Source organism: Sus scrofa, chromosome 15 (assembly GCF_054392235.1).
Source record: "Sus scrofa isolate SSC_HxYL_T2T_F1_AM1 chromosome 15, Sscrofa_HxYL_maternal_Yorkshire_Landrace_v2.0, whole genome shotgun sequence".
Taxonomy (NCBI): domain Eukaryota; kingdom Metazoa; phylum Chordata; class Mammalia; order Artiodactyla; family Suidae; genus Sus; species Sus scrofa.
This window is the reverse complement of record NC_139397.1, coordinates 48,513,058-48,537,547: the sequence shown is the minus strand read 5'-3', so window position 1 is coordinate 48,537,547 and position 24,490 is coordinate 48,513,058. Positions and strand designations below refer to the sequence as shown.

General features: G+C 42.3%; 1 protein-coding gene across 2 annotated transcripts in view; it reads left to right on the top strand.

The window, feature by feature from the left end:
* CSMD1 (CUB and Sushi multiple domains 1) overlaps positions 1-24,490 on the top strand; it is a 1,878,204-nt gene that overhangs the window by 1,718,407 nt on the left and 135,307 nt on the right. For both annotated transcript variants that reach the window (XM_084999785.1, XM_021075826.2), the window contains exon 42: positions 16,555-16,743. In XM_084999785.1, coding sequence (XP_084855911.1) covers positions 16,555-16,743 — 189 coding nt within the window. The remainder of the gene's footprint in view (positions 1-16,554; positions 16,744-24,490) is intronic.

Below are 24,490 nucleotides of genomic sequence, written 5' to 3'. Positions count from 1 at the left end.
GATGTGTTAAAACCAGCATAGGATGAGGCTTGAGGTCCAGGTCCATGAGGAGTCACATCTTCTGCCATCATTGGCCTTGTGGGTTCTAACCAGTTTATGTCGTTTCCTATTTGTCTCAGTGGCTGTGTCACTCTTTTAACAGGGGTGTGCTGCCCTCTTCCTGTCTAGGCTCAGGTGACACGTGCACATCAACTGTTCTTCCTGGCAGCGGGGGTGATGGGACTGGCCAGAGACAGATTAGCAAGAGGAGGGCAGACACAGGTTTATTAACACAAACATCACACACATACTCATGGGTGAGAGAAGCCAGACACCAAGGCGTGGTTAGAACTTGGGCTTCAGTGCCCCCTGAGGCTAACGCAAAGGAAAGGGGGGCCAGCCAAGGGAAGGAAACCAGAAAGTGTGTGGTTGACAAAGTGGCTGAGTCAGGTTTGTTCTTCCTTTTAGGAGGCTGCCTTCTCACCAAGAAGGGTCACCAGGTCCTCCTCCTGGTATTGGGCTAGGGGGAGGGGACACCTTTACAGATGTAAATTTTCTTTGTAAACATTAATTTCCTTTACAAAAGGAGACCCCAGCCCACGGAGGAGCCCTGGCTTTAGATTTTCCTCTGCCTCTGCTGGTTGTCAAAACACCCCCCATCTTGTGGAGCAGACCTGGATGGAGCCTCCCCAAGCTCTGTCTGGCAGGGTCCGACTCTGAATCTGGGCTCTGAGCCTGTGGCAACTGCTGTTGCCCCTCCCCAACATTGTGCAGACCCCCACCTGCTTTTCCATCCGCTGGTCCTCCACTGCAGCCCATCTTCTCCTGCAGCCTGGCAGCTCACCCCTGGGGCAGCTGCCGAGCCTGGCTGTGGGGGCCTTCCCTGCGGGGTCTGGTCATTTCTGGTACCTTTCAGGGCACACCGCCTGCTCCTTGCCAGCCCCTCCCTGCCCTGAGTTCTGATGGTGATTCTCCTCTACTGATCAGGAGGGCTTCTCTCTCCCTCTGAGGCTGAAGCACTGACGGCCCTTAGAATTGTGCTCAATGCAAAACAAACCCAGATTTAGTAAGAAAAGGCTGTTCTTGGGGAGGATTATTTCTTGCAAAAGGGCAAAGGTCTGTTGCCATAGAAAGAACAAGGCTCTGACTCTAAGATCAGCGAGTATCTCCAGAGCTAGGCAAAGAGTTTTCCTCTATAGAGAGGCATAAACACAGCTGGAAGGAGCTGCTTGGGCGGGGGAGGGGGGGGTGGACAGGAGGGCTGGAAAGGTGTGGGTCAGAGAATCATCCTCTGAGGCCTGTCTGTCTACTGGCTCAGGCTGAGGGGGGCCGTCAGTGTTTGGGGGCCTGAGGAAGGAGAGCAGCTCCACTGGTTTCCAGCGTTTTGTTCCAATTGACCATTGAGGACCAAACAGTTGAGCTAAGCTCTTATAAAAAAAAGCAGGGGAATCTGGAGGGTTTTGTCTGGCCTGCTCACAGGTGGCCCAGGGGCACCCTGACTCTTGCGTAAGCCGGTCGTCCTTTGCACTAAGTCAGTTCCTGGAGCAGACAGGAGTGGGGAAGGGTGCTGTCTCCTCAGTTTGGCTTTCCTCAAGGGTCACTGAGCTCAAACTTCCACATGGTCCCCAGATGGGCTGGGCACAGTTTGAGGCCTTAGATTCTGCAGCCTTACTAGTTAAAGGAATCCGTCAGTGATTCCCCCCACCCCCACCCCAGGCCTTGCAGTTAACACAGGCTCCTGATAAATAAACTTCTTGACTCTCTACCCAGAGTCAAAAAGGAATGTATGACCTATTCGAAACAAACAAACCAAACAGGACACTAAGAAACCAGGAAGAGAAGTGAACTGGCAGGACAGTGGTAAAGAAGATGTAAAGTCATGAATCCTTAAAAACTGAGGAAAATGGGACTTCCCGTCGTGGCTCAGAACCTCTATATGCTGACTAGTATCCATGAGGAAGCAGGTTCAATCCATAGCCTCGCTTGGTGGGTTAAGGATCTGGCGTCTAGTGATGCTGGGGCTGTGGCATGGGCTGGTGGCTACAGCTCCAATTGGACCCCTAGCCTGGGAACCTCCATATGCTGGGTGCAGCCCTAAAAAGGCAAACCCCCTCCAAAAAAAAAAAAAACTTGGGAAAACATAGGCTTGAAATGAGATTTTCCTTTTTCTACAGATGTTTGGGTAGAGGAGGAAAAATAAGGTTTTCCCTAGTTCTCCAGGTTCTTGGCTGAGACCCCTTGTAAAAAAAAAGACGGATTAACAGAGGAAACCAGAAGTTGAGTAAATGTATACTTGCCTTGCATGTGGGAGACCCGCAGGGAACCAATGCGCTCCCCCACAGGGCCCAAGTCACCCCTCAAACACCACAGACAGGACACTGGGGGCCTAGGTCCTAGGCAGCGACCAGGAAAGCACAGCAAACAAGGGTGTGGTTGTTATGCAGATTTCAGTCTCCTGTCCTTCTCCAGTGGCAAGTCTAAAGATTTAGCCACCTTTCTCTCCCTGGCATAGAGAAAGGACACCCTTACAAATGGAATTTTCCCTTATAAATGTAAATGTCTCTGAGGAAAGGGTAAACCTGTACTCTGTTTTCAGACCTTCCCCCTACCTGCAGTTTCTTAAAAATAACCAGCAGGAGATAGTCCTTACACAAAAGAGGCATGTTTTGAGGTGACAAATTTTGCTCCCCTTCATCTCTCTAAATGTAGATTCATCTTTCTTTAAATTAAAAAAGAAGCTTTCGTGAGGATCACAATGCCAGCAGCGTTCTTCTCTAGGCTCTTTACTCTTTTTTTTTTTTTCATCCACCACAGTTACCTGTAGTTATTTAAAACCCAGTGTGTTAAGTTCACAGATTCAGCTTTTATATGATCAAATGACCATCAAAAAACAAACAAAAAAATCAATAAAATAAGAAACAACACTCAAATAAACTTCAAGTTAAGTTATGCTGTCATATTTCTGCAATCACAAATATCCACAATTTGTAGTGCCTATCTTTGGACCACTCAAGATTGGGCGAGCATGCCGTTGATGCTGGCAAGTGGTTACACCAACAAAATCTTTAGGACAAGGGGGGTTTGGGCCTGGATTCCTGAGAAGGAGCACAGGAGTCTGCAGAGGTGGTTAAGAATGAAGACTGAATCTGGCTTGTTTGCAGGATGAGAGTCTCTCCTTCCAAAGGGTGGTTTTTATGTAGCTTTTTTTTTAGGGCCACATCCAAGGCTATGGAAGTTCCCAGGCTAGGAGTAGAATCAGAGCTGCAGATGCTGGCCTACAACACAGCCACAGCCACTTGGGATCCCAGCCATGTCTGCGACCTACACCCAGCTCATGGCAATGCCGGATCCTTAACCCACTGAACAAGGCTAGGGGTTGTCTCCATCCTCATGGATACTAGTTGGCGTTGTTATTGCTGAGCCATGATGAAAACTCCCAAAGGGTGGTTTTTAAATACATAAGTGTTCCTTAAGGTGTTTATTCCAAATTTAGATTTTAAAGTGAATATAAGGGCTAGAGACTCTTTAAGAGGTGGTTGGGGTGGGAGCGTCATAGGCAGTCTGACTTTGTCCGAAGCCAGCAAACCTTCCCTTAATCCAGGACCTGAGAGAGTTCAGTTTAGAGCCACTGAAGCTCAGCTCTCATCCTCCCAGGAGACTACGGACTGGGTCGCTTATCCTCCTTGATGTTACATCTAAGAGGAATGGTCTCCAGGTCCTTGAGAAAGACAGACCTGGGCTGTAAAACTGACAAGAGGCTTTTAGAAAGATTTACATACACTTCAGAGGGACAGAGCAAAAATGTACAGTGACAAGTTTTCTAAAATAAATGCTCTAAGAAAACGGAGGTCAGAGCAGAGTCTGAATGAAGCCTGGCCAGGCTGTCTGATTGTAACTGTCAGTTACCACGAGAAGTCCAGGGGTGACTTCTGCTAGCACTCAGTACTGGCCAGGCGACGTCAAGGCCAAACCTATATGTAATGCTTTTTGCTGTTTCCTCCTGTTGCCTGTGGTCCAAGGATGGCTAAGGTACTGACACCAGGTGTACCTGCAGACAAGAAATGGGGGCAGAGCCAGCGTCCTCAGGGTTTCCATCCAAGTGACCCCTCCTCAGGATTCAGTGGCAGAGACCTGTTCTGTAACCACCCTTGGCTGAAACAAAAGCTAGGAGATGTGATTCTTTTCCAATGTGGACATATTCCTTTCCCAAGGAAATCAGACTCTATTCTTAGGAAGTGAAGGAAGGCAGAGCTGGACGAGCAGATGCTAGGGTGCTCACTAGCCCTCCCAATCACCCTCTGCCTCTGACTCCCCTTGGAAGGGCAGTTTACACCCAGTTCGCTTGCAGCAGAAATGTCAGCTATGGAGTTCCCATCGTGGCTTAGTGGTTAACGAACCCAACTAGTATCCATAAGGGTGCAGGTTCGATCCCTGGCCTTGCTCAGTGGGTTAAGGATCCAGTGTCGCCATGAGCTGTGGTGAAGATCGCAGACGAGGCTTGGATCTTGTGTTGCTGTGACTGTGGCGTAGGCTGGTGGCTGCAGCTCTGATTAGACCCCTAGCCTAGGAACCTCCATATGCCACTGGTGCTGCCCTAAAAAGACAAAAAAAAAAAAAAGAAAAAAAAATTATCAGCTCTGATTAACTCAGAAACATTTCAGATTTCTGCATTGAATATCTCCAAAGGAGAGAATTCCCATCTATCTATCTATCTATTTATTTATTTACTTAGTGCCTTTTGTCTATTTAGGGCTGCACCCAAATCACATTGAAGTTCCTATGCTAGGGGCCGATTCAGAGCTGCAGCTGCCAGGCTTACACCACAGTCACAGCAACCCCAGATCCGAGCCTCGTCTGTGACCTACACCACAGATCACAGTAACTCCAGATCTTTAACCCACTAAACAAGTCCAGGGATCGAACCTAAGTTCTCATGGATACTAGTTGGGTTCGTTAACCACTGAACCATGACAGGAACTCCCCCAGTTCATTTAAAATGTATATGCCTATAACCAGAGAATTTTAGACAGGGAAACACAAAATCTTAATAAGTCGAGTCTGTCTACTGGGAAGAAAACAACATACTATGGAAGAGCAGAAGTTTTCAGTTTTACCTGAGGACCTTACTGAGAACCATAGCCTGGAAAATGGCAGCTCTGAAGAGGGAAGGGAAGGAGCCAAGTGTAACATGAATTTTTTTTTTTTTTTTTTGGCTGGGAAATATATAGTCAAGCCTGAAAAGATTAAATCACAAAAAAACAGTCTTAAGCTCATGATTTTAATGCTTTTCTCTGTATGGGAAACTGCAAGAAATTCTTGCAGTGAAATTCTTTGAGAAGCCCACACAGGCAAAGCACAGAGAAGCTCTGCCCTGTTTTACTCCATCCTGAATCCCCCCAGGGCATCCTTCCTTTAAGGGGAGGAGGAGCAGCGTTCTTTGTTCTTTTTGTTGACAGTTCTAGTATGAAATATGTCTCAAAGCAGGGAAAAATAGTTTTTCATTACTTTCTTTTAATTATGCTGTAGAACTTCAACCATTCCTTTTATCTCTTTTGCTGGGTTAGGTTTATACTGTGTATACACAAGATTGATTCTCCCATTATTGCCTGAATTATTACATCTCTCACATAACTAGCTCAAACAAACAAAAAATGACAGCTTAGAGTCGAATCAGCTTAGATTCAGAGTACAGATCAGTATTTCATCATTCCAATTTTTGAATGTTTCATCATTATTGTCTCTGATAACATTAAGTTCTCTGTAATCTAAACACGTTGAGTTGTAATTTAAGTCAATTTGTTCAAAGTCTATCCATTTATTAGGCCAGCACTAGAATTCTGTTTCTGGGCTAAGAAGTAGGGATTACAATAAAACATGGTTTTGCATTAAACAATGTCATAAATTAGTTGAAAACTAGGTCTTTGACAACAGAATTAAGTCCAATATGAGACTTTTCCATAACTGAGGTATTTGCAGAAGCTTGAAGGAACACAAGAGAGGCAAACGCCTTCTGCTGTGTTGTGCAGTACACATAGCAAGTTGTCACTGAGAAAGTTCTGTATGGAGAGGATCTTTAGGTCCCTGTGGGAACACTCGCGGTGCTTAGAGAAATATCAACGCCACAGGTGATGGAGGAGGCGTTTAGAGATGAGCCAGTGTGGCAACGACATTCGATTGTGAAATAATTTGCATCCCACCCTAAGAAGTTGTATTTCATTCTGTAAACCCATCCATGGTTCTGGAATTCAAGGAATCCATGATTTGAATGGTAAGATCTATACCATAATGTATAGATATTATATCATAACATATATGTGTGTGCGTGAATAAATGTAAAAGTATAAAAGATATCTTTTAAAATATTTTTTCTTTTAACCTCTAATGTTGCAAATGTAACATTAGGATTACCTATAGTTTATCATCAAATCACTGATAATTCCATATTTATTACAATTTTTACAAATATCTCAAAATATTACTGTGCAATATGGTGACATTATTCAATTTGCCACCTATCATATGGTGAAATCACAACACATCTAGTAGTATACCACAAATCTAGCTTTCTTCACACTTTCATAAGTGTTTCCTTGGTAATCTTACATATTTTGTATGCATTAGCTGTAGCTTCATAGACTTCAGCAGAATGCAAAAGGAGTCCATATTAAAATGCTCATGGATGGAACAGAATAGAGAATCTGGAAATTAACCCTGACACCTATGGTCAATTAATCTTTGACAAGGGAGGCAAGAACATAAAATGGGAAAAGGAAAGTCTATTCAGCAAGCATTGCTGGGAAACCTGGACAGCTGTATGCAAAGCAATGAAACTAGAACACACCCTCACACCATGCACAAAAATAAACTCAAAATGGCTGAAAGACTTAAATATACGACAGGACACCATCAAACTCCTAGAAGAAAACATAGGCAAAACACTCTCTGACATCAACATCATGAATATTTTCTCAGGTCAGTCTCCCAAAGCAATAGAAACTAGAGCAAAAATAAACCCATGGGACCTCATCAAACTGAAAAGCTTTTGCACAGCAAAGGAAACCCAAAAGAAAACAAAAAGACAACTTACAGAATGGGAGAAAATAGTTTCAAATGATGCAACTGACAAGGGCTTAATCTCTAGAATATACAAGCAACTTATACAACTCAACAGCAAAAAAACCAATCAATCAATGGAAAAATGGGCAAAAGACCTGAATAGACATTTCTCCAAGGAAGATATACAGATGGCCAACAAACACATGAAAAAATGCTCAACATCGCTGATTATAAGAGAAATGCAAATCAAAACTACCATGAGATACCACCTCACACCAGTCAGAATGGCCATCATTAATAAATCCACAAATAACAAGTGCTGGAGGGGCTGTGGAGAAAAGGGAACCCTCCTGCACTGTTGGTGGGAATGTAAACTGGTACAGCCACTATGGAGAACAGTTTGGAGATACCTTAGAAATCTATACATAGAACTTCCATATGACCCTGCAATCCCACTCTTGGGCATCTATCCGGACAAAGCTCTACTTAAAAGAGACACATGCACCCGCATGTTCATTGCAGCACTATTCACAATAGCCAGGACATGGAAACAATCCAAATGTCCATCGACAGAGGATTGGATTCGGAAGATGTGGTATATATACACGATGGAATACTACTCAGCCATAAAAAAGGATGACATCATGCCATTTGCAGCAACATGGATGGAACTAGAGAATCTCATACTGAGTGAAATGAGTCAGAAAGACAAAGACAAATACCATATGACATCACTTATAACTGGAATCTAATATCCAGCACAAATGAACATCTCCTCAGAAAAGAAAATCAATCATGGACTTGGAGAAGAGACTTGTGGTTGCCTGATGGGAGGGGGAGGGAGTGGGAGGGATCGGGAGCTTGGGCTTATCAGTCACAACGTAGAATAGATTTACAAGGAGATCCCGCTGAATAGCATTGAGAACTATGTCTAGATACTCATGTTGCAACAGAAGAAATGGTGGGGGAAAAACTGTAATTGTAATGTATACATGTAAGGATAACCTGACCCCCTCGCTGTACAGTGGGAAAATAAAATTTAATAAAAAAAAAAAAAAAAAAAAAAAAAAAAAAAAAAAGATGTATTTATGCATCTTAAAAAAAAATAAAATAAAATAAAATAAAATGCTCATGGGCATCTTGGGAGCACTGGGATGTGGGTTCGATCCCTGGCCCAACACGGTGGGTTAAGGATCTGGCCTTGCTGCAGCTGCAGCTTAGGTCAACCTTGCGACTCAGATCTAATCCCTGTCCTGGGAGCTCCATATGCTGTGGGGCGGCCAAAAGTGGGGTAAAAATAAAAATGAAAAAACTGTACTCCCTTCATCATCTATGTGAATGTTAAATGTGTTACTTAGAGAATTAATAAAATATTATTTATTTAAAAAATAAATTAAAAAAGTAAAATGCTCATGAGGAGTTCCTGTCTTGGTTTAGCAGAAATTAATCTGACTAGGATCCATGAGGATATGGGTTTGATCCCTGACCCTGGTCAGTGGGTTAAGGATCCTGCGTTACCATGAGCTGTAGTATAGTTCGCAGACAAGGCTCAGATCTGGTGTTGCTGTGGCTATGGTGTAGGCCGGCAGGTATAGCTCCGATTTGACCCCTTGCCTGGGAACTTATGCCACAAGCGCGGCCATAAAAAGACATAAATAAATAAATAAATAAATAAATTAATAAAATGCTCATGGTGGTTAATAAGAAATTATTGAAAGTTTGAAAGTGGGTGTCTAGGCCCATTCCAGCTGCTCTAACAAAGTACCGTAGACTGAGTGGCTTTGAAAAAGCAGACATGCATTGCTCATAGTCTGGAGGATATAAATCCAAGCTCAAGGTGCCGGCGATTCCACTGTCTGGTGAAGACACACCTTCTGCTTCACAGACAAAGTCTTCTTGTCTTCTTGCTGAGTCCTCCCTTGGCAGAAGGGTGAGGGGGTTCCGTGAGGTCTGTTACAGGAGCACACATCCCATTTATGTGGGCTCCGCCCTCATAACCTCATCACCTCCCAAAGGCTCCACCTCCAAAACATCACATGGTGGGCGGTCACAGATTTGACATTTGGATTTGGGGGACACAACCATTCAGTCCCTAGCAGGGAAAACTGCATTAGCCATGTGTACAATTTTAAAACTTAGTCTCCATGTACCTCACGAACTGTTACTGAGGCAGGAAACAAGTTTGGCAAAGAAGAGGGAGACTGGAGGCAAAAAAAAAAAAACAACATGTTTAAGAGATGATTTTAAAATTTGAGGCCTGGATGGTGGTGATGCTGAGCCAAAGTTCCTGGTACCTACCACTGAGGAAATCCTGAGGGCCAGGTTTGGACAGTGCTGTGGGCGGAGCGCCCCGGGATGGGGGCCTTGAGGCTGAGGCCTCAAGAACGACAGGGAGCCACTGTGTGAAGTGCAAGGGGATGTGTCAGGTGGAGAGAAGCTGGGTATCTGAAGGACAAAGAGGACAGAGCTGAAGTGCTGGGAGGAGCAGGCCTAAGAGGCTGCTGGATGGAGACAGTGGAAACTGGGTGGTGACACATTCAGGTTTTTTTCCAGGTGAGATGTAAAGCCATTGAAGGATTCAAAGTGGAAGATAAAGCCCTGCAGTGCAGAGAAAGGATTGTTGGGGAGGTAGTGGGGGGTGGGTAGAAAGCAGTCCAGCCACAGAGAAGCGCCAGGTTGGTGGCAGGTCTCAGCTTCTAGGCACTTCTCTTATCTCTCACTGTGTCCCCTCACCTGGCTCTTTGCTCAGCTGGGCTGTGAATAGTGTTTATTGGGAGCTTATGCTTCTCTTTCATGTTTCTGTACATCTGGTCTCTCCCTCTTGCTTATTCCTATTGCAGGGTATTCTCTTAAAATAGGAACATTTCTTTTGTGACCATCATTTTAAACTTGGTATTACCTGGTAATCTCCATGTTTAACTGGCATGATCTTAATATCTGAGTCAGTAAGAAAGATATAACATAATTATATCTCTCACATTGTAAACTGCCCATTAAGTGGTCTCTCTCAGTTGATCTCAAGAACTTTTGAGGTGCCTTCCCCATTGTGAATGTTCTTAATACTGTATTCAAAAATTTAACTTTTCTTTCTTCATTGACGTTGCAAAAGTCAAATACAGATTTTCACACTAGTATTGCTTATCGTGAGGTTTTCAAACTAGATTTTATCTTACATAACTTCAAACATGCATAGTTCAAAAAATGTGTTTTAGACAAAAAAAAAAAAGGAGTTCCTGTCGTTGCTCAGCATTAGCGAACCTGGCTAGCATCCATGAGGATGCAGGTTCCATCCCTGGCCTCACCTAGTGGGTTAAGGATCTTGTGTTGCAGTGAGTTGTGGTGTAGCTCACAGATGCGGCTCAGATCTCGTGTTGCTGTGGCTGTGGCATAGGCCGGTGGCTTCAGCTCCAATTGGACCCCTAGCCGGGGAACTTTCCTATGCCTTGGGTGCGGCCCTAAAAAACACAAAGGAAAAAAAAAAAAGTCTTTTGTTTACTTTCCCTGAATAATTTCCAGATAGGGTTCCTAAGACTATATCTATGTAGCTTCAAAAGCTACCAATTAGTTTATTCCAAAAATAAAGGCAGAAGAAAGAGAGAGAGAGAGAAAGAAAGGAAGGGGGGAGGGGGGTGGGAAGGAGGGAAAAAGGAAGAGAGGGAAAGAAAGAAAACAATACCACAAAAAGTCTGTGTCGGAAACCTCTAGACTAGAGGACATAAAAAATGCTGTGCTTGGTTTGCAAAATATTAATATTTTTTAAATTGTCAATATTTAGAACTGGATTTCACATAATATGTGAAAGACCCATAGACGCACTTTCCCTTTTCCTCTTGCAATGTCAGAGCGGGAACATTTGGCCAACATCAACACAAGGGCGCAGTCAGTCCCTGAAGTGTCAGAGTGACAGCCCTTTCAGGGTCTGGAGACGCTGACTTCACAGTCTCCTCTAGCCACCAGCAGGGTTTGGTCCTGATGTGTTGTCTGCTTGGCCTGCAGGCATTTGAATTTGTGAGTCCTCATTTAGGTCAAACATCTGGTGGGTTGAGTGGATGTTGTATTTACTTGACACCTAACTCTAAGTTTAAGTATCCACATTAAAAAAAATCCCGAAGCAACCCCTAAGCAATATATGTTTTTATTACAGGTAATTCATTTGCTATAATTGAGAGATATAAAAATAAATTAACTAAAAAGGAATAAGAACACGAATATGAGGTGTTCTCATTTCTTCTAGGGTTATCTTATCTGACAGGGATGAAACTTAATTAGGTAGTTTGTCAGTTTATAAAATTTATAAGTTGGCTAAATGACACAACTCTGATGTGTATGTCACATCAAAATTCCTGGGTTCCACTTGAGATTTATAAGTTAAGCTTATGATTAATAACTCATAAGAAGATGCATAAATCATGCAACTAATTCTTGTCATTCTCAGTGATGTCTGTGTTGTACCCCCTTATTCCTAAGCCTCCTCATTTATTTATGACTATATAAAGGTCAAAAATGTTACTGGTAGACGTAGCTGTCTTGAAGTTAAATGACTTGCACATAACTTGAGAAATGAAAGATGAACTGTGTTAAATAAAATTGAGTTCCTGTATCCTGCTTCCAAGTCAAAAACTGGAAGATGGGTGACAGCATGAAGATATTTATCAACTAATTAGTTATCAGTCAGAAAATAGAATAGATATTAAAAAGATGACTACAGGATCCCGTTGGGTGTCACATCAAGCACCTGTAATTTAAACACGATGCAAATACCACTTGAGATTGATAGATGTAATAGTTATTTTCCCAGATGCAAACAAAGGCTTCTCCCATGAAAGAAAAAATCCTGTGCGTTATCTTACTATTGTGGTATTAGGATGGGCTTATTAGTACTGTGGGTTTTTTCATAATACTTGTGAAGTGTTGCCGTATTAAGATTTTAGTCACTTTCTTTTCCTTTTGGTTTTTGTGGTCTGACATGTGGAGAAGTTGAATATTTATCTTCCTTCTTTCCTTTTTACCCTGTTTCTGTCCTCCTTTTCTTCTTCCTTTCTTCTCTCCTCTTCTTTCTTTCTTACTTTATCTTTTTTACATTATAAAGCATAATCGTTGAACACTAAAAAACTGAAAGATAATTTTAAATGCTTTAGCCGTAGGTGGTAAAAATGTCCCTTTCCCTTTTGCTGTATGTGCTAAGCACCTTAAAAAAACCCAAAATAATAGGATATGTTAAATCTGCTTTGTCATGTCTATAACCACAAAACCATTGCATTTTTTAGTGAATTGAATCTGTGAGAAAATATACTAGAGTTTGTGGATACCTCTTTAGGAGGAAAAAGTAATTAAAGCACCTTATGTGCAGTGAGCAACAGAAGAGTTGGTTCTTACTGGTTGTAGAAGCATCCTAACTCTTCTTTACAGACACAGCCATGATTTATACATGAAATTGATATGCCTCTAAGATTGTTACTCTTTTTTTCTGATATTCTGAACTACTGAGTTCGCTAGAGGAACAAGGGCAGGGAGCTTCTGTGCCTTTCCTCCACCTGTGTGAGGGAATCAAGCTCTCCACATGAGGCTCTTTAGAAAGAAGCCTATTTCACATAAAAATGCTTACAACAGCGGGCAACATGGAGTTGTATCGATTCCCATCTGGTCCAGGGCATCCTTTTCTGAGATGGAAAAGTGCCTGCCATGGTGGTTCGCAGACTAGACTCTTTGAGACAAGGCCCAAATCTTAAACGTTGCCCAGTTTCCTCCCTGCAGGTCATGTGGATTTGCTTTTCCCTTTATGGATTTGCTGAAAGTAAAAGAACAATTTCAACCACTTTCTCCCTGAACAGAGCGGTTCCTCTGAGTCAAAGGTGCACTTGGATGGGCACTAGCTGAGCTTGAGGTGACGGCGCCTTCTTGGGCCCACAACACAGCTGGGACCCACCACAGACCTTCTTAATCAGGCCTCCCTGAGCTTCCAAACCATGAAGGTGCAGGTTCGGGGTCCTTGAGTCTGAAACCTTAGCAAGACCAGGATTCCTCTGGGTGGAAATAAAGTTTCTCTGCCATGTACAGGCTATTATATGAAACTACTACTGGGCACTTACGCCTTGGCCGGTTGAGTCAGGAGACGCAGTCGTAGCGGCAGTTATGAACCAGCAGTTTGGGGAGCCGTTCTCCAGAAGGGCCTTTGGGCAGCTGGAAGCACAACATTGGTGCAGCCTTAACTGTGGGTAGACATTGTCAGCAGGATTGGGAATCAGGGAGCTCATGTGACCAATAAAAACATTTAGGTAGATGATCTATCTTAACAGTGAGAATTTGGGATTCTATCCTCATTTCAGAGGGAGGTGATGTGTCATCCTAGTCCTAACAGCCCAGCCGGGAAACTGGAGGGCTGATGTGCTCATGAGTTTGAAAAATTCTGTGGACCACAGTGCAAGCCTTAGCCACTTCTGGAAGCAGGTTAATCTTTTCATTGAGAGGAAGCTGAGGACCTGAAAGGGGCTTTTTTTTTTTTTTTTTTTTAATCTTATAATGATTTTTATTTTTTCCATTATTGCTGGTTTACAATGTTCTGTCAATTTTCCACTGCACAGCATGGTGACCCAGTTACACATACATGTATACATTTTTTTTTCCTCACATTATCATGCTCCATCATAAGTGACTAGATATAGTTCCCAGTGCTATACAGAAGGATCTCATTGCTTATCCATTCTAAAGGCAATAGTTTGCATCTATTAACCCCAAATTTTCAATTGAAAGGTACTTTAAAGTCACATTCCCTGTAGACCTTGATGAAATCTACATCCTCTTTTCCCTCAAGGAGGCTATTTTCTTAAAGTATTTTATATTCACAGAATTAAAAATAGCTTCTCCCTCTCTGATCTGCCTCAGTCATTGAAGTGGCTCAAGTTCTGTATCTTGAGGAATGAAATGTATTTTAATCATAGAAACCAGAATTTCTTCTAGTCAAGATTTTGCCCTATTGAGCTAATATATACCAGCCATGGTTCACTGCATTTATCATGGCAGTTAATTCCTGTGGCTAAGATAGGTGTATGCATTCTCCTTCGGTAAATGAAGAAATCAGCCTCCTGGAGTGTAAGTGATGTGGCCAGCATCCCAGGTCCATCAGGTGGTCCAGCTCTTCCCAGGCTCCCTTCCAGGGCCTAGATTGTTTTACGGAACAACCACAGGGCTCTTGCACGTACTTCAGAAAACTGTTTCTTTGTTGGTTGATGTTTCTCTTTCTAATTCAACTTTTCAATGATAGGTCGTACCACAGATCTTTAAGAACTTCTGGATGAGCCTCAGAAAGTCTTTAAAGTTGTCAAAGATAGAAGTTGCATGAAAATATATGACATGTAGGAGCCACTTGATGGCCTTCAGCTGAAACAGAATTTGTTTGAAAATCATGGCTTTTACCTCTCTTTACACTAGCCATGACTTCTTTTTTATCAAATTCCAAGAAAGAGGTCTTTTCTTTTTCTCTCTTAGTTGATTTTTTCTCAAATTACAATATTTTATATTATTAAAATGGGCTTATGGGACTTAATGATCATGAGTGCTGAGTATAGAACCACCAAGCTAGGCCTGAGTGAGGATTCTGCCGCTGGTTCAGCTAGTCTTCACTCTCAAGCCTAGACATCATCACCTGAATGAAAGTCCCACTTTTGAAACCTGGCACAACAAAGCATCACAGATACTCAGAGGTACAAGTACCCAGAAATGCAGGTAATACTGCTACACAGTGCTAAACAAGACACAATGGGAATCATTCAAAACTCATCTGTTTTAGCATATTACAGAATTTGTTTTTGTTTTTTCTCTTTAGGGCCACACCTGTGGCATATGGATATTCCCAGGCTAGGGTCAAATCGGAGCTACAGCTGCCAGCCTATGCCGCAGCCACAGCAATTCGGGATTCAAGCCATAACCACAAATTACACTGCAGTTCTCAGCAACACTGGTTATTAACCCACTGAACAAGGCCAGGGATTGAACCTACATCTTCATGGACACTTAACCCACAGAGCCATGGCAGGAACTCCCAAAATTGTCTAATTTCAAGATTGAAAAGAGAGAGAGGGAAAAAGAGAGAACTCTCTCTTTTCAATCCCTATATAGGACAATTATGTTGGTACCATTGAGAAAAGAAAAAAAAAAAATTTTTTTTTCTTCTCATCAAGGTTAACCCAGATTTGTTGGACTTAGAAAGGCAAACTTGAAATTTCCATCTCTGTCCCTCTCACAGTGGTGAAATAATGGGTAGAAGCCGGCAAGCCTCATACAGCCCTAAAGAGAGCTTGAATATCATTCTTAAATTATCACAAACCACATGATGTGTGTGGTGAAATTTGTGTGACATGCTGTTAGCATGTGTGATGAAGGTGTGTGAGTCTGTGGGTGTGTGTGTCTTCATGTGCCAGTTCTTTGGGAATCTCTCACCTCCTTTATAAGCACACTGGGCTAAGTGCTGCATGTGCTGGTACCCAGGGGCCCCGCCAGAGCAGGAGCAGAATCTCCCATAGACCACTGGGCAAGGCTGAACATGGTTCCATTTGATTTCCATTCCATGGAAACTGGCAATCCATTTTTTATGGTTTTTTATTCTGAACTTTTTATCAGCAGCTCTATTTGCTGTATTAGAAGACTCATTTCTCCAACAGAGCTTATTGTATTTCAAGCAAAACAAGAATGAGAGCAAGCTACTGATTTCAGTGGAAAAGAGTGTATGTAATAAGGAAGGAAATTGTTTGATAGTTGAAACGCAGCATGGAATTCTCTGTTCTTTTTCTGAGTGAGGGTCTATAAGGTAATTTTAGACTCAAGCAGCAGTATTTCGAGGAGGAAAACTGTGCTGTGGATATTTGTGAGGCCAACTGGCTTGGCTTTCAGGAAAAGTCTGTTCATGGGCTCCAGGGTGGGGCAGCCCATGGGAGAGGTGGAAGGCCTTGCCGCATGTTTGCCAGGTGGGCTAGGGAAGGGCATGTTAAGGGAAAGGAGAAAAGGGGCATGTTAAGTGCACGTGTTCATTATACGCAGTGTTCATTAAATGCAAATTATTCTAATTCTACTACTAATAGTAACTGTTTGACTTAGGATGGTAATGGCCAACTTGATAAAGACATTTTTTAAAACTTAAGTCCAGGAATTCCCATTGTGGTGCAGCGGAAACGAATCTGACTAGGAACCATGAGGTTGAGGGTTTGATCCCTGGTCTCATTCAGTGGGTTAAGGATTTGGAGTTGCCATGAGCTGTGGTGTAGGTCACAGACTCGGCTTGGATCCCACTTTGCTCTGGCTGTGGTGTAGGCCAGCAGCTATAGCTCCAATTAGACCCCTAGCCTGGGAACCTCCATATGCCGACAGTGAGGTCCTAAAAAGACAAAAGACAAAAAACAAACAAACAAACAAAAAACTCATGTCCAAAAAAAGTTCATCCTCAGAAGTTGTATGTCATCATATTTCTCCTCAAAGGCCCAGACTAATTTAACTTCTCAGTTACAAGCTTGATTCTGTCTGTTTCAGCCTATGAACTACAGAACTGCCCGGACCCACCTCCTTTTCAGAATGGGTACATGATCAACTCCGACTACAGTGTGGGACAGTCCATATCTTTCGAGTGTTATCCTGGGTACATTTTAATCGGCCACCCAGTCCTCACCTGTCAGCATGGGATCAACAGAAACTGGAACTACCCTTTCCCAAGATGTGATGGTAGGTTAATCACTTTTCCTGGAAGCAATTTAATTTTTCATGTGCATAACGGCATCCTAAATATTAAATGAATGTACTCAAGAATTCATTAATCTATTCAACAAATTTTTATTGGGAATCTGTTATATTAAACTCATTCTACTTATTATTCCAGGAATGTATCATATGCCAATAAGTTAAAAAAGATGAATAATCCTTGCCCTCAAGGAAATTATAAGCATAACGAAATAGTAAACCAATATTTCTCATGTAAAATCAGGCACAAGGACGGTTTTGATGAATTTCGGGTACAACAGATGGTGTTTGCTTGGGAAGTGTTTGATTGGGAAACCTTCGTGGTTAGAATGGCGTTTAGCTTTACAGTGTGGTTCTGTCAAATTGGTGGCGAAGAGGGGAAAAAAGTGCTTATTAATTTTACCCTAGACATTTTTTATTGTTTAACTTACAATAATAACATATTGATTTTGTATTTCAGAAAAATACACCAACTTCGTGTTTTTTAATTATAGTTGATTTACAATGTTGTGTTAATTTCTGCTCTATAGCAAAGCGATTCAGTTCTAAGTATGTGTGTATATATATATACTCTTTTTTACATATATCCTTTTCCATTATGGTTTTTTACAGGATACTGAATATAGTTCTCTGTGCTATAAGCAGGACCTTGTTTATCCCCTCCATGTACAGCAGCTTATACCTGCTAACACCAGCCTCCTCTCCATCCCTCCCTCTGACCTCATGTTTGTAATTGGCCTTGAAGGACAGGTACTGTTTGGCTACTGAGAGACAAAGGCCGTTCCTAGATAGAAGTGTGAGCCCAGAGACAGGAAAAAATAAAGCAGCGCCTGAGAGTCAGGGTCTTTGGGAGACACTGGAATCAGGTTGATGGGAGGGGGGCTGGGAAGGTCTGGATCCTGTGAAGAGCCCTAGTCTGAGCAGAAATTACTTCTTTAAAGCTTCTGTTTGGCTATCTAACTTTTACGAAGACTTTGAATTTTTTACAGTACAAAGTTAAATAGATCAAGTACTTTGTTTATGAAGAATGCATATGAAACAGAAAAGTTACTGTATACCTAACATTATAAATACAGAACGTCTGAGTGAAAAAATAATGAAATTGCCAACTCTGTGGGCTTTTGAAATGCTAAGTACTTACACCCAGGGGAAAGGGGGAAAGGCATCTGGCTGTGCTTGAATTTCTCCTGAAGAAGTTTTAAAAAAAAGCAAATCAGGAGACTTTTTAAATCATATTTTTCACCTGTACTTTTCCCTTCCATATCTTTATAAAAAACAGCTATAAAAGCAAAACATTAGCTGTATTTTTTTAAATATAGTTATTTTAGTTGACTACAAACTTACTAACAAAGAACAGCATTTTAAAATTATTTTATAAAACTAAGAATAGCAGTGGCATATCTGGTATGTTTAATTAAAGCGCCTAAAAAGCCCTTTCATACTACTCTCCATTTAAAAATTCATATATTTATATGTATAAATTACTTTGAATTGTCAGGATTAAAACCCCTCTATCTGCAATTTTCACCTGAATCCTTTGAATTCATATGTAAATAGGAGACTCCTTAGCTTGATATAAAAAAATAGAACTAAGTATTTAATTAGATTTTGTTGCTTTTTCAAGTCCAACTTTCCAACTTGGAAATAACTGCTGGATTAGAATTATTTTGTCAGTGTGAAAATATCAAAATGCATCTTTTTGATGATATATGATATGTGATACTACCTAGAATTGGTCAAACTGTGAAGCTAAAATCCTTCAGACACCCAAGACCACCCAAGACTCTGGGTACCTGTGAAAGCTTCAGGGTGGCTCCCAAGGCACCCTTAGGTTGGATAGTTCACTAGTAAGACTCACAGAACACAAAAAGCTGCTCTACTCTCTATTGTGGTTTATAACAAGGAAGAGACACTGAAATCATCCAAGGGAGAGATGTACCAGGTAGAATGTGGGGACATGTCACTCTCAGAAATGACATGTGACAGTAGGCTCAGAGAAGTCCGACCTTGGCCTCAGTGTCGGAGTTTTATTGGGCATGACTGATGAATTGCTTGTTAGTGTTGGGTATCAGCTTTCAGACCAACTGATATCTTGGGACCGGAAGCCCCTCGCCCTCATCCTGGACTACTGGGTATGGCCAATCCCCCCAGGTGAAACAAAGACACTCCTATCAGGTAGGGCAAAAAGTACCTTCCAGAATCAAGGGCAAATGCCACAGCTCTCTTTAGGCAGTGTACATACAGATATAGCTTGAGAATGTTCTCTCGTTGGCTATGCTTCAAATAGCCACCCTTTCTCCAAAGCTTAACTATTTTGTTTTGTTTTGTTTTTTGCTTTTTAGGGCTGCACTCGCGGCATATGGAGGTTCCCAGGACAAGGGTCCAATCTGAGCTGTAGCTGCTGGCCTGCACCACAGCCACGTCAAGGCTGGATCTGAGCCACATCTGCAACCTGTACCACAGATCACGACAATGCCAGATCCTTAACCCACTGAGCAAGGTCAGGGATTGAACCAGTGTCCTTATGGATTCTAGTCAGATTCGTTAACTGCTAAGCCACAAAGGGAACTACAATTCTTCATGCTTAACTTAGGGATTTATGAAGAGTTACATGCAGTACTCACACTTGTGACACTTCTGGCCAGCAATGTGCAGGCTTTTCCTACACAAGCAATTCTGTGACACCACCTGGTGTCCCCCTGGTGATGGCCTCAGATCCCCAGGTTAAGGACTCAGTCCCACAAAACTGCCCCTAGCTCCCTGCCCCAACTTGAAATGCAGATGGCAAGTCCAGGTTGTCACCTTCTGATAGACTGGAGATTTCCACACTCCTTCTTCCTGTTGGATTAATTTTCTGGAGCCACTCAACATTTTACTTACTAGACTACCAGATTATTACAAAGAATACAGCTCAGGAAAGGCCAGATGGAAGAGATGCACAGGGCTGGGTGCATGGCGGGGAGGGGGGGAGCCTCTGTTAGAATGTGTTTTCGCAAGAAAATAAGATCATTTATCTTGTCCTTTAAGAGGTGGGCGCCATGCTTTTTGTTTGTTTTGATTTTTTCCCCTCAATGGGAAGGGGGCTGCTCTTTGTAAGCAGTTGTACAATTATAAGATGCAACTTAAAAAGTAAAATGTTAAAGGGAAGTCAGAATTATAAATCAATAAATAACCTCAAGTCCCAAGAAAGGAATGTCAGCACTTTTATTATTGAAGTGTTTTCTGTTCATCGTCTCACCCATTTTCAATCCCTCAATTATTTGTGCCTGTGATTTATCGAGATCTGAGCCAGATAAGTGATTAATGGAAGGGAGCTGTGGAGGGGGTGAGGACATGGTCCCTGACTTCTAGCCCCTGACAGTCTAAAGTTGAAGAATAGCTGGCCCTGAACTGTAACCCAGATAAGTGAACTGACCACAGTCATCTAGAGCCCAGTCCACCAGGAGAGAATTTCAGGAGGTGGTGACATGTGAGTTGAGTTTTGAAGGAAGAGACCAGTTCACCTGGCAGCAAGGGAGGAAAAAAGCACGAGAGCTTTTCCTTCAGGGTGGATGAGGGCATGACCTTTGCATCTGAGAAAAAGTATGGCATCTCCAGGGGACACCAGGCAGCTTGTTGTGACTATGACATAGTTTCTGGCCCTATTTTACAGATTATAAGTGTCTGTATACTTTGTTTTGCTAGGTTATAGGTCAAGGTCTGTCTGACTCCAAACCCTACTTACAATTACGTTTTAAAATTTGTAAAATGTTCTCCACAGCCCCTTCTAGTGAATTTATCCAAAACTCAGACTGGATTCAACCTACTTTATACTGGTACATTTTCTGTCTCCTTCGAAATCAGTGTGTGTCTGTACAGTTAATTTGGCAATGTGTCATACACTGCTCTATAGTATTTCATCAGTCATTATTTTGATTTTTTTTTTTTTTTGTCTTTTTAGGGCCACACCCATGGCATATGGAGGTTCCCAGGCTAGGGGTAGAATTGGAGCTGTAGCTGCCAGCCTACACCACAGCCACAGCAATACAGGATCCAAGCCACATTGGCAAACTACACCACAGCTCACGGCAATGCTGGACACTTAGCCCACTGAGCAAGGCCAGGAATTGAACCTGTGTCCTCGTGAATGCTAGTCAGATTCGTTTCTGCTGAGCCATAAGGGGAACTCCCTGAATTTTTAAAAAATGTATTTTGGTTCATTCATCTGTCAATGGGCATTTGGGCCAAAATACTTTTTTTTAAAAAATTCAAAAGCTTTTTAAAATAATGACTTATGTGGTATATGTATGCAATGGAATCCTACTCCGCCATAAAAAACAATGAAATAATGCCATTTGCAGCAACATGGATGCAACCAGAAATTCTCATACTAAGTGAACTAAGTGAGAAAGAGAAAGAAAAAAATACCATATGATATTACTTATATGTAAATCTAAAATGTGGCACAAACGAACCAATCTACAAAACAGAAACAGGTCATGGACATAGAGAACAGACTTGTGGATCAAAAAATTAATCCAACAGGAAGAAGGAGTTGTAGAAATCTCCAGGCAGGAAGGGTGAGGGAGTAGGATGGATGGGGAGTTTGGGGTTAGTAGATGCAAACTATTCCATTTAGAATGGAGAAGCAATGAGGTCCTACCATCCAGCACAGGGATCTACTTTGAATCTCTTGGGTTAGAACATCGTGGAAGATAGTATAAAAAAAGAATACATACACACACACACACACATATATGTATGTATGACCGGGTCACTTTGCTATACAGCAGAAATTGAAGGAACATTGTAAATCAACTATACTTTTTTTTTTGTCTTTTTTGGATCACACCTGAACCATATGGAAGTTCCCAAGATAGGCATCAAATTGGAATTATACCTACAGGGCCTATGCCACAGCAAATCATCATAGGATCTGAGGCATGTCTGTGACCTACACCACAGCTCATGGCCATGCCAGATCCTTAACCCACTGAGCAAGGCCAAGGATCAAACCCACATCCTCATGGATGCTAGTTGGGTTCCTTACTGCTGAGCCACAACAGGAACTCCCGTATTGAAATCGTGTACTTTTTTTTTTTTCCAACTTTCTAATTTTAATCTTAAAACATAAAGTATACCATAAGTAATACGGAAGAAGAACAGGAGCAAACATCCAAAGACAAATCCTGAGAGGAGAAGGAGAGTAAATTTCGGGAGGGGGAGCAGGTGGATGGGGTTTTTGGGGAGCTGATGGAAGTTCCCAAGATAGGCATCAAATGGAATGTATGGGAGGGCACTTGCAGGGGCAGAGGGGACTTTGGGGAAGGTGGTTTTGGAAATTGGCCTGGGGCTTGCTAGAGCCAGCACAGGACCTACTCTAGGGGGTGCTGGAGCAATCAGTGCAGGCTCTCCCTGCAGGGCTGCTGAGTTCTTCTGTGGCCCTTGGAATCCTGCAGGAGCTGGTGCAACATTTCCCTCTAACGGAGGTAAACACACATCAATGTCTGGGGCTACTGCCAGAGTGACTGCAGGTTCTCCTTGCAGGGCTGGTGAGTCCTCATGTGGACCCAAGCCTCCTGCAGGAGCAGCTGCAGGTTCTCCCTGCCCATGTGGTGAGTCCTCACGTGGACTTGGGCCTCCTGCAGGAGCAGCTGCAGGTTTTCCCTGCCTGGGTTGTGCCTTGGCCTCTGGTTCCAGGTCTCCTGCTGGAGCTTCAGGCTGGGCCTCAGGGGAGGCCAGGCCGTCCAGTGGACTCAGGTACTGGTGGACTTTGTCCTCCATGCCAGAGCCAGATGTGCTGAGCTTCCCCTGAGCCTGGGAGTGGACCCCAAGGACTGGCCTGGGTAGAGTTTCATCTGGAGGCCTTCTGCTTTCCTCATCCAGCTCCTGGCAGGTCTCAGGCGGGGGGCTCTCTGGGCCCCTGTGGGCAAAAACCCATAGGTGTCTGCCTTGAGTTCTCATCCATTTTCTGCTGGTTTTGCAGATATTTTCTCTGCTGCGTTCTCAGCCTCGGGAGAATGGGACACAGCAGAGCAAGTCCATCCCTTTTCTGTCCTCTCCTGGAGAAGTGGGTGCCTGGCTACCCACGTTCCAAGTTCTGTTGCGCTGTATTGCCAGGGAAGTGAGGTCACTTCCTGGGGTCTGCTCAGCCAGCCTTCTTCCTTCCACGAAGTTTCCCAAGGATACCTCTAGGCTTCTACGGCTCGCCCTCACCCCCACCCTACAACCCCATGTTCTAATTCTATGAAAAATATTCTTGGAAATTGATAAGGATTGCATTGAATCTATTGATTGCCTTGGGTAGTATGGTCATTTTGATAATATTGACTCTTCCAGTCCAAGAGCATGGTATGTCTTTCCATCTGTTTGTGTCATCTTTGATTTCTTTCATCAGCATCTTATAATTTTCAGAGTACAGTTCTTTTGTCTTTTTAGGTAGGTTTATGCCTAAGTATTTTATTCTTTTTAATGTGATGGTAAATGGGGTTGCTTCCCTCATTTCTCTTTCTGATCTTTTGTTATTAGTATATAGAAATGCATTTGATTTCTGTGTGTTAATTTTGTATCCTGCAACTGCCAAATTCATTGATGGGCTCTAACAGTTTTCTGGTGCAGTCCTTAGGATTCTCTAGGTATAGTATCATGTCACCTGCAAATAGTGATAGTTTTACTTCTTCCTTTCCAATTTGGATTCCTTTTATTCCTTTTTCTTCTCTGATTGCCATGGCTAGGACTTCCAGAACTATGTTGAATAGTAGTGGTGAGAGCGGACATCCTTGTCTTGTTCCTGATCTCAGCGGGAATTCTTTCAGCTTTTCACCTTTGAGAATGATGTTAGCTCTGGGTTTGTCATATGCAGCCTTTATTATGTTGAGGTGGTTTCCTTCTATGCCCACTTTCTGAAGGGTTTTTATCAGAAATGGGTGTTGGATTTTTTTCAGTCTTTTTCTGTATCTATTGAGAGGATCATATGGTTTTTATTCTTTAGTGTTAATGTGGTGTATCACACTGATTGATTTGTGGATATTGAAGAATCCTTGCATCCCTGGGATAAATTCCACTTGATCATGATGTACAATCCTTTTAATATATTGATGGATTCAGTTTGCTAGTATTTTGTTGAGGATTTTTGCATCTATGTTCATTAGTGAAATTGGCCTGTGATTTTCTTTCTTTCTTTTTTTTTTTTTGTGGTATCTTTGTCTGGTTTTGGTATCAGGGTGATGGTGGCCTCATAGAATGAGTTTAGGCATGTTCCTTCCTCTGCAATTTTTTTGGAATAGTTTCAGAAGGATAGGTGTTCTGTTCTCTCTCTAGCTGCTTTAGATGTAAAGTTAGGTTGTTTATTTGAGCTTTTTTCTTGTTTCTGAGGTGGGCTTGTATTGCTATAAACTCCCCTCTTAGAACTGCTTTTGCTGCATCCCATTAGTTTTGGAGTGTCGTATCTTTGTTGTCATTTGCTTCTAGGTATTTTTTACTTTCCTCTTTGATTTCTTCAGTGATCCATTGGTTGTTTAGTAGCATGTTGTTTGGTCTCCACGTGTTTGTGTTTTTTTGCAGTTTTTTTCATGTTGTTGATTTCTACTTGTATACCGTTGTGGTCAGAAAAGATGCTTGATATGATTTCAATTTACTTAAAGTTATTGAGGCTTGATTTGTGTCCCAGAATTAGATCAATCTTAGAGAATGTTCCATGTGCACTTGAGAAGAATGTGTATTCTGTTGCTTTTGGATGGAATGTCCTATAAAT